The 14541-nt window shown below is 34.9% G+C and overlaps 1 protein-coding gene across 7 annotated transcripts in view; it reads left to right on the plus strand.

Annotated features, from left to right (window-relative positions):
- LAMA2 (laminin subunit alpha 2) overlaps window positions 1–14541 on the plus strand; it is a 332349-nt gene that overhangs the window by 138155 nt on the left and 179653 nt on the right. For all 7 annotated transcript variants that reach the window (XM_079297887.1, XM_079297888.1, XM_079297889.1 and 4 more), the window contains exons 11-12: window positions 611–751; window positions 2122–2295. In XM_079297887.1, coding sequence (XP_079154013.1) covers window positions 611–751; window positions 2122–2295 — 315 coding nt within the window. The remainder of the gene's footprint in view (window positions 1–610; window positions 752–2121; window positions 2296–14541) is intronic.

The following is a 14541-nucleotide window of genomic DNA, read 5'->3' on the forward strand; positions in this document are numbered from 1 at the left end:
TGAAAAATATAAGTACAAAGTACTAAGTTTAGAATAGCTCATGTATATTTAGTGCCTGTCTTCCTGCAGGGGAAGAGTTCCAAACCTGGCTGCATGGCTGGCAAACACATGTAATTATGGAAAGAAGAGTGCAGCCCATTTAGCACTTGTATTTATCCTGAATTCAGCTATCAATGACAGATGTCTGAAAAACTCATACTCTGAGTGATTAGTACGACTACTGACATGTACCTGTAGTTTGCATCAGCTGGACGTGCATGGATTTTGTCTACATACTAGAGTTGTTGGGGTCATAACATTGTGCCATTCTTCCTTCCTCTCTGAGACTCTCAAGTGTAAAGGATATAAATTAGATTATTACCTGAAATTAAGTATGTCCATTCATGGCAATGAAAAATGGCAATTCTTTCAATGTCCAAATTCCATGTCCTGTTATTTTTACATGCAGCCACATAGAACCTTTTACAGCGTAAACTATTTGCTACGAACATTCACAAATAAGAAAGTCTTTGCTATAAATTTCTTTAGAGTTCCCCTGAAGAAAACAAAGCCAGTGGTCTCTAATTCTTATCTATAACAACTGAAGTAATACTCTAATGTGCCTTTCCAGGAACATGTTGAAGGAGAAAACTGTGACCGTTGCAAACCAGGTTTCTTCAATCTTCAGCAAAATAACCCCGAAGGCTGTGAGGAATGTTTCTGCTCTGGGAAAACAAACATCTGCAGACACTCTCCCTTTACCTACAGAACTGTAAGAAAAATCATACCATACCAGTACATGTCATTGCTTTGTATTTTTTGTATTGTCACTAACCATTGTTGCTAGGTTTTTTCTTATTAGAAAATCATGCATGTTCCTTAATTTATTTAATTTATCCAGAAGCAAATGCTTGTAAGCTTCGTCTCTCTTCTTTGTGAGAAAGTTCTGAAATAGAGCAATTAGAACAGTAAAAAGCACAAAATAACCTATAAAAATGAAAAATGAAGCTGTATGCATAAGCACAGTCCTGGAATGTGCATACCTAACCACTCCTGAGTTAAATGCACCATATCCATAGGGCAACCTCTTTTACAGGTAATTATTAATTTTCTAGACCTCAAGTAATTAAGAATTGGGAAACAGTAAATGTACAATACACAGGTTAAGTAAGAAAAAGGAATGCCTAGCAGGGGGCATTTTGAATGCATTTCTTTTGTATGCTGCATTCCTAGGAAAGGGTGTGAGAGGGAGATGAACCCATTGTTCTTATTTATACTGTAAAAAATGTCTTTAGCCTGCAAATAGACTCTAAACTGTAAATTAGTTCTCAAAGCTCAGACACTGATGCCACTGAAACGGATGTTTGCTACATATTCATGCTTGCAGATTGAGTTGGGGGAAATGTGTTCTAGGTCTACTAGATCTTGATTTTGGCCATATTGTTATGCTGGAAATCTGCAAGTAACATCATATATGTATAATGTTCTCATTTACATGCCAGCAACTGGGAAATTTTCCATTCCATGGCTGAGCTCATTTATTGTCCTGCTTGTATCTGGGCTCCAGAAGTCATTTTTGTTTGAACAGTGTGATCTTCTCTGATAATTCATTTCTAGTTATGGGACTTCAGAAATTCAAGTTCTGGTGCTTTCCAGTACCAAAAAGGTATAAAAGTCTAAAAAGCATATTTGGCCTTGTAAGTTGTAAGGTTTAGAGTGGAAAAATATTATAAATTATGCTGCCTACAGAAATCAGAAAATATATATGCATTTGTCAGCTCATCTTCTGTACAATCTGTGACTGATATTATTTACTGAAAACTTGCAAAATATTTTAAAATATTCTTGCACGTATGTTTGAATGATGAAATTTCTTTCTTGCTCTGGACCATGAAGCACAGAATGCAAATACTTGCAACTATTTCAAACTGAGAAGTGATAATTCCCAGTCATATACAATAATAAATGTTTGCTGTTTTTACCTTGTATTTTCCTTGTTTCCTACACTGCAGTTAAACCTAATCCAGTTTTTTTTAAAAAATGGAAGAATGAGAGGCTGTGACTGCTGAAATGATCAATGTCCTGATTCTTATTGTCATGTGGGTTCTATTTATTTATTTATTTATTTTCTTATCTTTTTAGATAGAAGACATGAATGGCTGGTATCTGACTGACTTACCAGGTCTCATCAGAGTTACACCCATGCAAAACAGATTTGGTGGGCATCAGCAGCTCAGCATCAGCAACGTGGCTGCACAAAAAGTATTGCCACAGATATACTACTGGAGCGCACCCAGCTCTTATTTGGGCAACAAAGTAAGTACAGGTGGTACTCGACTAAACACTAATTTTATTTATTGAGAAAAAAGGTGAAGTTTTGAAGGGGGGTGGCACTGAGGGGGGATAAAATTGGTTAGCTATTTGACCAGCAAAAAATTGCAAACAGAAAGGAATCACCTAAGTGGAGTATCCTTGTGGGCAAAAAGTTAGGTCGACAAAATAGTTTACTAAGTATCTTTAAGCTTGAGCCCTCTTTGGTCTCCTGCTGTCAGGTGTTACAGAAGTCCAGCTAGTTCACAGCAGTGGTTTTTGAATGCACTAGCTGGTGTGTGATTCAGCTTGCCTTGCTGTCTTTCCACCTTGTCCTCTGCTTTGAAAACCAGTTCCCTCATCTGCTTCTCAGAGATGCAGGTTGTGTATCAGATGTTGTGGGGGTGTATTCCAAAACTTTAATGTTTGTCAGGAAACTTTTGTGTGGGGAGCTCTGTGCACTGGAGCTCAGAAAATGCTGTTGTGAGCTTTGTGACAGTTCTAATGTATTTAAGTCTGCATGTATCTAAGCATGCATTTACAAACATATTCACACACCACAGGTTAATACCATAACCAAAATACTTTAATGAAAAATACAATTTTTTTCCAGAGAATAGAATTGAAAACTGATCGAGGCTTAAATGTGAAGAAAGCTTAACAGCTTTCCATTTCCTGTAACTCTGATATGCTAAAACTTATCAGAAATGCTAACACTGATATATTTGAATACATTTTCCTCTGTAGTCTCTTCAGGCTACTCAACCTCTTATTTATTTATTTCTTCCTGTTGGCTGAAAATCAGCATGACAGAAGGTAAGTGAGCACATTGAAACTAAACAGCATCATTCCGAAGAATTGGGCATCCTGATCGTGGCCTATAAATTGTTAAAGAGAGTCAGGCTCACTTAGCTGGGCAAGGGGGAGTTTCTTCTATAATGTTGCATGTCTGGTGAACTTAGCCTGAAATATGAACTGATACTTTTCCTTACAGAATTCCATCTTGTTTCTAGTCAGTGAGTGAAATAATACAGGAATATGCACACATTATTTGAATGTGGAAGATATTTTTTCGGTGTAATTTGGAGGTCCTTTGTGGTTACTGTCAGATATTGCTGTATGAATGAAGCAATTTGCCTTAATAACTGAACCATATAAATTTTTGATACTACAATAACACTGAAAGCACTCAAATTACCACAGTACATCTTAACTGTCATGTTGCATCACGTAAACTATAGTTGTAATGACATGCCTAGGCCAGATGATTTATGCTGTGGAAAGGGAAATGGAAATAGAATATTGAGAGTCCTTATTTCTAAACTCAATAAAACATTTCTTTAAATAGTTGAAACTGAATAAAACCAAACAGCTGAATCTAGATAAAAAAGTGTCCTTTCTTGAGAATAACTGCTAGCTATAGAATAATTGGTATGTCAAAGCATGCAAACTCTTAAGAAATTTTGTCTTAAGAAACATAGGAAAATATTTAGTAAATCTTTTATCAAGATGTGCACTTCTCTTGTAGTTTATAAATCTCTGTCACAGAAAGCTGCCTCTCCTTTATAGAGCTAAAATTATTACTCTTAAGTAATAAGTAATTCCCCAAAATAAAATTGAATAAAGAGAGGTAGTAACCATCCTGCATTTCCTAGTTTTCAAATATAAAAAACCTTATATAAAATAATTCTTTTAATATGAAGTTGGCATGTCCTATGTGTGCCTCCAAAATGTTGTCATATGTATGCTATCTGGTTTTTTTACATCCATCTCCAACTGCCTCTTTTGGAGGAAAAAAACATTATAAATATGATGCCCCTCTGCAACCTTCACCTTTTTCTTTTCCATCTAAATCTGGGTGACACTGGCTGTGTGATACTGGCCTTTGACTGTCTCAAAAGAGACATTCTAAGTAACAAGAGGCTATAGATGGTACAGGAATCTTGTTTATGTCAGAGTGGGACAAGAACATGAGCAAATTACTTTAATATTACCATCTGCTTTTAGTCTTCTAAATGTATGTGCTGCTACCAGAACTTAAACTTTGTTGTATAAATTCAGGTAATTTTTTTTAAAACTCATATAATATGCATTTGAACTGAAAAATTGAACGGTGCTTTTGATGCAGAATACATTTGGGAGTAATCTGGAGGAATTTAATTTCTGGAACTAAAATACTTAGTGGATAATTTGAGAGAACAGATTTAAAACAGCTAGTATTAAGGTTTTAGTAGGTATCATAAAGCAGTTTATAATCTTGCCTGCCTACCTTCTCATAGCCTACTGAGCTAAGGATTGTAGCAATCATGAGGACTTATGCTGTCTTAGACCTTGTAATGTCTGAAAAATTGCATTTTTCTAGAAACTCTAATTACATTTTAGGTACTTGAAAACCCCATTTTCTTTTAGTTAGCAGTTTCTTAAATTGTTTTGAAAACAAATCTGTAAGTTTCTTTTAAACCTGTGTCCACGTTAAAGTATTTTATGAATTTGTCTGAAAGTATTATGGGTTATAGTATGATAGCATTTGATGAGAGCACTGAAAGTAAAGTATAAAATAAATTAAAAATCAGATACCCAACTCAACAGGATAATGTGAAATGCTTGTTTCTTTAAAGTGAGTGCAGAAGGGTTAGGATTGTGTGGTATTTTGGAAATCTAACATTACCTATATGCTCTGCCTCTTTGATGCCTCATGAAACAGCAATTTGATAATTTCTATGATGCGTAGAAGCTTCTTAAAATTAGACAAAAGCAACCATGAAATTAAACATATCTAAACATTTTATACCCCTCCCCACCCCTCCATGGCACAAACATTAGAGGTGGCTGATGCCACTTGAAATTCCTGGTGGAAACTTCTGTCTTTGGGTACATACTTTATTTTTTTTCTGCAGCAACAAGTTTTATCTTCCTTTCTCTGCCAAGGGCCAGCTTTAATGTGAAGGTGGAGATTTACCTTGCCTTTTTCAGATGATTGGAGCCTTTGGTCAGCAGTTGCAGGTTAATTCAGTCCTTAGGTGGAGCTCATCTTAGAATTCAAATCTATGGACATTGTTGGGTCTCAACGCACAGCAAGTCATGCATCCTCTCCCACTCTTGCATCTGGGTTTTGAGCAGACACTAATGCTGCCATTACTCAAACTGCAAACAACATGATGGAAAGCCTAAACCACTTTTTCTCCAAACCACTATATGGTACTGATAGACTTGGATTAAGACATTTCTTGAATCCAACCCTGTTTTACAGGAATAATTTAAATTAGTTGTACAGTGTGATCCCATTCATTATAAGCAAGGTTGAGCTGATCCTTCATAAAGTCAGAGTATGTTGAAAATTAAAACAAAAGATGTTTGAATGTTTTTGTTATCTCTTGGGAAAATCTTGGACATCATGTTTGTCAACCCCATAGACCTAAAGCAGCCATAACAATAGATATTGCTCTTTCTTGGACTTCTATTTAAAATCAAGAAAGCAGCTGAAAGTTTTATGTAGAGTCTGTTCATACAGAACAGAAAGGGGACTTTTTGACCCCGTCCCTTAATTTATTTTCATGTTATTTTATAATTAGCTATTTGTTAATAACCTATTTGCTGACTTCACTAAGTCACTGGTTCTTTGAGTCTAGAAATGAAGACACTGTAATAAGCCTGTAGTCAATTCATAAAAATTTAAAAAATTTGTCAGTCTTTTAAAAGTACTTCACTTGTGGAAAATGAGATTGGGATAGAATGAGCAGTTTGTTTTGTGATATATTATCTATTGCAGAGTGCCTCAAATACCTCACAGGATTAAAAATTGAATTATAAAATAATCATAAACTAGGTCCTCATGGCTTTTTATGTTTATTTCCTTACATTTGTTTTCATTTCTTAGGCAATTCTGGTACAAAAGGCGGAATAATGCAAGCAAATTGCAGTCTATGGCTCCCAGGGGGAAGGGATGGAGTTGAGACCCAAAACATGAAGAAGCGTAAAAAATACAATAATCAGCTGGAACTGAAATGCCAGAATCAATTGTCCTGAATTATGAATGCATCTAAGCCCAGAAAGCTTCATCTAGTATTGTCATGGTTTCAGGTCTCACAATTTTCTTGTTCATAGGACATGATGCAGTTAAACAGACCCACAACTCCTTTGCTTTTAGTGCCTATCTCAAAAAGGAAAGCAATTAATACCTTTTGGTATAAATATATGAAATACAAGTTAAATTGTAGTTGGAAGCTACTATTTTTACCATCAATTGGTTTTGAAATTATTTGTCCTAATGAAAGTAATTTAGACAACAGAATTCCAACACTCAGCTGTGTCAAATTCAGTCAACAGACTGATTTTTTAAAGCATGTGTCTGTATTGCTTTTATTGTCAGGAAAGCAAAGTAGTGCAGCTTATGTGGGCTGGTGTGATCTCCATTTGTATTCCTTTGTAAGAAAACTCTCTCTTTCAGCTGGTTGTGTGGACAGTTTAGGCCATCAGTAGAAGATTTTGTCCAAATTTAAGCAGGTCACCCTTTAGTAACCTAATGGTAGTGCTGAATTATCTGTGGTAAGGCCAGTACTTAGTGATGAATTTGCCTTTTTTATACCCTCTGCACATGAAAGTGTCAGCACCAGATTTGAATGTGTAGCAAAGCACATCTCCAAGCTTGCAACAGTAAATTGGGAACAGAGTAGGGAATGTGATCCTCATACTCAAGTGTAAGGCATAACATAACAAAACCAATTTTGTATTAAATACCCCTACATTTAATGATTCTTAATATATTGTAAGTATGAGTAGGATTAAATAGTTGGTTTATATGCATGCTATCCATAGCTATAAAAGGAACAGTAATAGGCATCAGCAGCACATAGTATGCACGAAGTGTCCTTCAACACCTCTGAAGTTATTCACAGTTGCTGCAAATTTCAGATTTTTTTAAATAGTCAGGAGCCAGCTCATGGCAGAAAATTAAAACTATTCAGTTAAAGTAAATTAAAAAAAAATTGGGAAGACTGATACTTCAGTATCTTTTGTCTTTCCTATTAGGATGCATTCTTCTAAGAAAAAAATGGCGTAGTTTATTGATTTTTTTCTTTTCATAACAAGTAACATGAAACTGATCTAAATAATGCTGTTTTGTTTTGAATCACAATCTAAACTGGCCTGACTGAAAACAAGTCACCATGGTGATCAGACTCAGTCAACAGCATGAAATTGTCGAAAATTTATACCAAATGTGCCGTTTATTTTATTAGCACTTATTTTAATATAACTTCTAAAAATTGAGATAACAGAGTCAGATATGGAAAAGATGAGACAAACAAAGCAGACATCCAAGGGAAGAGCAAAACATTTTAAGGATTTGAACTACATCTGACTGATGCTTTCTTTAAGTTTACTTAATTTGTACATGATTTGGTTTAGATTCTTTATTTTTCTTGAAATATTCTTTCAGCTTGGCACCATGAAATGGACAGGGGTAGGTCTCTGCATTCTTTCACAGCTGTGGCATGCCAAATTTGGCTTGATCCCCAGTAAAAAAATATTAGCACTGTCCTACTTGGGGCTCAGCTACCCATGACTGTAAAGAACCACCAAGAGATAAGTAAATTTTGCACACTTTGTTCCTCGTTAATGCTTTTAATGATGCTTGGGTAGCCTGTTGGGACGGTTCAAGTACAGTCATTATTGTGATTACAAGGAAACTAAGGATGCCCAGTAGACTGTTACGGCCTCTTTGCACCCTGGAAATGGGTTGAAACAGGGCTCAGACTCTGCCTAGCTGAGCCCACTGACTGCAGTATTTCATGTATCTCATGTTACATTTAATTTCTTAGTGCTAAAATCATCGTACACTACCCTAGATAAAAGAGGAAATTTACTGTAGGTGAAATTATTTCATAAATCTCAAGTGTCCTTTGTGCTACCTGCTTACCCAAGTCTGCCTTGAAGGCAAGGGTTTCAATCAATAGAGGCAGTTGAAAAATGGAGAAACAAGCAGAAAATAAAGCAGTTTCACAAAAGGAGGGAAGTGAATGCTAGAGAGAGAACACTGAGGGGTGATAGGAAATAATGAAGAAGGAAGTAAATTGGGGGAATATGCTTGCCAGATTGCAAAGTCTTACTCTTTGATTTCCTTGATCTGAAATACTAAAATAAAGAAGGATCTGAAAAAGCAGAAGAAAAAGAACTTTGACTTGGGAAGAATTTATATATTTGGTGGTTTGTACTGAGGGCTAGTCACCATGTAAAGGTACATGGTTATGATGATTCCCAAGGCAGAGATGGCTAAATTGAATAGTGGTTATTTAATGACTGCAAAGGAAAACTGAAATTTATGAAAGTGAGTATACATAGTAGTTTTGTTCTTAGATTTCATTCCTCTTACATACATTCCCGTGCATGCTAAATACTTCATCAGCAAATAAGTGTTTGCTTTGAAAACTATATTTAGAGTTCCTTGCTCATCACAGGGTACGTGTAAGTAAAGTGTTTAATCAAGTTTTACTCACTTAGATTAATCAGAGAGAATTTATAGTCCAAACATCTAGTTCATATTGGGTTACACAGGAGTGTGATGAAGGAATTTATGCCCATCACCAAAAGGGTATACTTGAGAACTACTGAAAAGTCATTCTCAATATACTGAGAGCCATAAAGACATAGTTTTATGTTTCATTTCCATATTTCCCTTTATGAATAAATAAACTGGAATTCCTATTTGATTTACAAGCCCCCCCCCCCCCCCAAAATTTACTTCAAATGTAAATAATTTACAAAATCTTGAAATAGAATGTAATTGAAATCTTTGAGTTTATATAACTCATTATTAACACTGCACGATGCCACTGAGCTTTAGTTTTGTAATTTTGTGGTATTCAATTTTGATTTCCACATCAAAAAGGCAGTGTGCAGCAGGGCAGAAACACAGAATTTCTGATGATACACAAGGGAAACAGCCTTTAGCACAAACCATTTGTTGTATTTTCCATCTGTGCTGTATTGTTGAAGTTTGATGTGCTCAGTATCACTTGACAATCTCAAAATGGTCCTTACATGCAGCTTCTCTACAAGATGGATAAATGCTCTTGTTTCCATTTTACATATAGGAATTAGCCTTGCTATTCTACATGTGTCCTTAGAAACTAAGTTTTGGTGCCTGAACTTGACTGACACACTACCTTGTGTCATTAAGAAGTTTTAAAACCAAACAGGTGTAGCACAGGTGCCCAAATCCAAGTTAATCACCCGTGTACACATCCAATTAGGAACTCTGTGTGTGTGGATTTATGGAGCTCATATTTTATTGTATAGGTGTTATGGGAATTTTTAATCAGTTCATAGATCTGGGAACCTAATCCAAGTAACTTGGTTAATAAGCATTTTACATCATTGTCATTAACAAAAAGGTTGTGCGTTCGTAAAACAAAATATTGGCAGGAGTTGCTGATTTTTAAAACACAAAGCAGCATTACTAACAAGAGTACAGAAGATGTAAAGGTGGTGTTAATGGTTGAAAAATTATGCAAATTCAATTAAGACATCATTAGTGAAAGAAAACCCAAACTGATATTTGAAGTGTACATAAAGTAATGCTTTTAAAATTTATTTTGTGTTAGTTATGGGAAGCAGTTTATCACTATGGGTGTGATAAACAGCCAAGGAATTGAATAGTGAAATGGTAACCAGAACTGACAAGTAAGTAGCACAATAGTGATAAGAAATTTTAATTACTTACTTAGTTTAACCTGCGTTTTCATAGCATCATCATTCTAAGCATATTAATACTGATTATCATGCTTTGATCTAATACCTGAACAGAGTATGAAGCATCCTTTAAATCCTGTAGATCCTGTGTCTCATGTACACTATTCCATGTTTTATCTACCCTGACTGCTCTGAATGAACTTATACTGCTTTGTTAAATGTCTAGAAGGCAAAATGAGATCCATTACTTAACATTCCTAGTAAGTTTACATACTGTAAAATGATGTTTAGTAGAATAGAATGATGGCAGAAGAGATTATATTTTCCAGAGACAGACCCTAGTTTAATACAGTGGATTTGTTTAGAAAGTGGGAATTCTAAATATTCAGTAAATTTTTAGAAGTGAAGGTTACCATAACTATAAAATGAATTTGTATTTGTTTTCTTGTACCCAAGCTACAAGGGGGTTAAGACCTCAATATTTGGCATGTGGAAGGGATAATCATGTGCTAGAACCCTAATCTGAACTGCAATGAATTATTAAACAAGTGGTTTTATTAAACAAGTGCAATGCACTGCTCATCTCCTAGAGGCACATCCAGTGCTAACTGAATTGAGCCAATTAGGCTGACTGTCTCTTCAGTGTGTTGTGACCTATCAATGGTAATAGTTTATTGTGATGATAAATGAACCCATCTCTCAAACTGAAGCCAGAGTACACACTTCAGCAGTTTCCCTGAATCATAGGGCCATTACCTATCAACTTCAGATTGACAGGAGTGGCAGCAGCGAGAGCAGATGGCATGCTTGAGTAGAGACAGATTATTCTTTTACCCAAATGAATGGATTTGGACTTATTTTTGGTGAGGTTGTTTTGTGGTTTTCTTGAGTTTTTTAATGGGCCTGCATTAGCATTCCATTTTTGCTAGAATGTTTCTGACAATGCATGCAATACCTGTCTCATGAGGTGGCTGGATGAATTTGATTGGTGTCTACATACCTTTTCAGTTTCACAGACACTCTGTGTTGTGATACTAGTTAATCCTTTTTTTTTCTTCTTTTTCTGATTGCAGTGTGATGTATGTTTGGCCTTCTTAGCTCTATCACTGTGTTTTCTAGAGCTAACTTCCTCAGAAAAATGGGCAAGATAGAAGAACTGTAACATTATCAATATTTTTCATTATTTTATTACAAGTTTTGAAGCTGTAAGTATTAAACATCATGAAATACTTGACACTTCTGGATCAATTCCTTGGCTAGTTTAATTCTTTTTAGAGACAGGAAAATTTTTCACAGTGAAGGCAGTCATTTTAACAACTTTCTATGTCAGTTTTCCTCTAGGCTTTTTTTATTATGTTGAAGATTTCAAGTATGTTTTATTAATTAAAAATAACAGTGCCAGAGATACATTCCTTTGGCTTAACATCCTAAAAGAAGATTTTGGTTATGATTCAGTTTTTAAAATGAAATTGAAGAAGAGAAATGGTTTTATATATTCCTGAACCAGTTATCTGTAAGATAGCTCCACTACTCACCTGGAGTGAGTAGTGCTTTAAATGAAAGACTTTAGGCTGTGCAATTAGCCAGTCAGTACAGCAATCCTCTCCATAGCCATCAATGTCTCATACCAGAAGGTTTTCTGATGTGTCCTAGTGAGCTCTCCCTCACTGCAGCACATCATTGACCATGCAGTTACTAAGGCAAAACTTAAAACAATTCTAAGTTTGCTTTGCCATGAACTACATAGATTGTTTGCAGAAATATTAATGGATATAAATATGGTGAATAGTAATCTGTAGTTTTCCATCAATATTGTATCTTCTGTGCTCCATAAAAGCCATAGCACAGTATTTCATTTACTTTGAAGTTATTTGTAGCTCAGATGATCAAAGTCTGTCATATTAGAGAAGAACCTTTTCTTCTTACATATTTTAAATTGAATGCAACAATACAGAGCTGTACATATATCTAGTAATTGTAAATGTTTGCCAAGTTAAAAAAAAAAAAATCAACAAAAATCAGATGGAGAGGTTTAAAAAGTGAAATGGAAAAGGAAATAATAAATCAGTATTCTGTTCTGATTAGGTATGGAAGTAGATTTCCTTACTTAATAAACCTAAGCAGTATAAAGTAATAAAACCTGTGGACCGAAGCTGCATTTTTAAACTTGGAAAGTAGATTAGTAACAACAGATGCCTTTTAAGCTAATCAAATAAATAGATACATTGTTTGGTCAGCTGTGTCTGATTACTTTAATGTGTGAGTTAATTCTGTTTAGTCTGCTGTGATGAAAAGTTATTTTTTGAGAAAGAACTTTCTGCAGTTGTTTTTGTTGAGTTTCATCCTCTGCACTATGCAGTGGAGTGGATTTTTCTTCTCTTTCATTAGCTCAGCTAGGGAGATGCACAAAATGCAGTTTTGTCACTGTGTCTTTTGTTTTATATCAAATAGGTGATAAATATACCTATACATTTGAATAAAAACCACTTTATATATGCATCTCATCTGTTGAACAAAGATATGAATGTGTAACACAAAGCATGAAAGAGAATAAAAATTTCCAGAGAAAATTAAAGAGATGAATGATCAGGGCAACTTTTCTGAAAAAGCTCTCAAGCTTTTATGTTAAAGCTAGCTGACAGTGGTTCTTTAAAATACTGCTTTGGCTTCTTTTCATTAAACATTCTCAAATTTTCCATTAGAAACATCACAGAGATATTCTTTGTTTCTGAATTTGGAATGTGTGATATTTGGCCTTGATGGAGTTGCTGAGTAACTGCAGTGTGCCTTTGAGGAAATGTTACTACAATTTTCTTCCTTTGTTTCTGAAAAGACATTTGCAGTAGTAGAAATAACTAACATTTGGTAACAAATTGGAGTTGTTTATCCTGAAGTAAAAGCTCAGGAGACCTTACTGCTCTCTATACCTACATCAAAGGAGGATGTAAACAGGTGGCCAAGGGTCTTTTTTCCCAGATAACAAGAGACAGGACAAAGAGCATCAGGCTGTGACAAAGGAGGTGCTGAATAGGTATTTGGAAATATTTCTTCACTGAAAGTGTGGTCTAGCATTGGAACAAACTACCCAGGGAAGTGGTCAAATCACCTTGGAAATGTTCAAAAATGTGAAGATGAGGTGATTGTAGACATGGTTTAGTGGTGTACCTGGCAGCATTATATTGATGAATGATCTTCATCAGAGAGGTATTTTCAAACCATAATGGTTGCAGGATAACTCAAAATCTCCTATTTCCACCACAAGTATGATCAAGATTATATCACTGAATCACCAGACTCATTACCAGGCCTTCCCAGAGCTCCATGAAACAAAATGTCATTTTGCCTGCAATATTTGAGGAAAATGAATGATAGCAGAAAAGATTTGGGATAGGCAAAAGAGCTCTCCAAATCTCAGTCTCTCTTGACTGTCCCTGCACTGTCTCAGATTTGAATCAAATATAAGTGCATTCACCATTCAGGGGTGGCCTCATCGGACTGTAAAGCCTGTTTGAAAATGTATGACACTATACAGTTCTTAATTCAATTTACTGAGTTAAAAATTTAATGTTTCTTCTGGAAGTTATGGACAAAATTGAAATGATATAAGTAAAAAGCTTCCAGACTTTCAATGCAAGTTTTTGTGGGGGAAAAAAAGATGAGATTCACATTATTTATTTAAAATAATGAAGGCAACAGCTTTTCACTTAATTTATATGTGTTTATAAATGTTATTACTGACTACTGTGTGCTTTCAATCTGCCATTTATATACTTGGTTGTCTATGAGAATATTATTCTAGGCATGTACGAATAGCTTAGCTTGAGCTGCTTTTCCTGTAAATCATTATTTAACTTCTTTGTCTACTTTGTTTCCCGTACTGTGAAGATTTTTTTATACACTTGTTTTTGAGAAGTAAGATAATTCTGGGCAATTATCTGTAGATGTATCATACAGAGAAATAACTTTACTCTTATCACATTATATGTTCCAAAATGTAATGCACCTCTGACTTCCTCTCAAGATTTTTACATGATAGTCCTTTCAGACTGTCTTTTGGTATTTTGTATGGCTAAATGCTGCGTTTAGAAAATGGTTGTTCTATAGATCTGTGAAATTTTTCATGACAAGCAGCTAAAGTAAAAACTTATAGTTGATCCATAAAAACATATTCCTTTGTTTCCTTCAAAAGATTCCTTGTGGTTTTAACCCAGAAAATCTAATTTAAATTCTTATGTAGGTTTTCTGTATGTATTTTGCATGTTTTATTTTTGATTTCCATTTAAAATTTGCTAATTTGCATCCATTTATGCATTAAAGATATTTAGAATATGTAGTGATATTCTGCACTGCGACACAGCAGAAGACTGTATTTTTTTAAAACAAAAATTTGGGCCAATTTGAATACATCCATAGCTTTTTGAATTGAAGATGACAAATCATTTGCTTAGTAACTTTATGAAATTTTTCTTGTGTTTGGAGAGAAAAATCTTAGTCTAAAGAGATTTTGATCTGACCTATTGAAGTCCTTCTAACATTTCTACAACATGAGTTTAGTTTCATATT

Source organism: Erithacus rubecula, assembly GCF_903797595.1.
Source record: "Erithacus rubecula genome assembly, chromosome: 2".
Lineage (NCBI taxonomy): Eukaryota > Metazoa > Chordata > Aves > Passeriformes > Muscicapidae > Erithacus > Erithacus rubecula.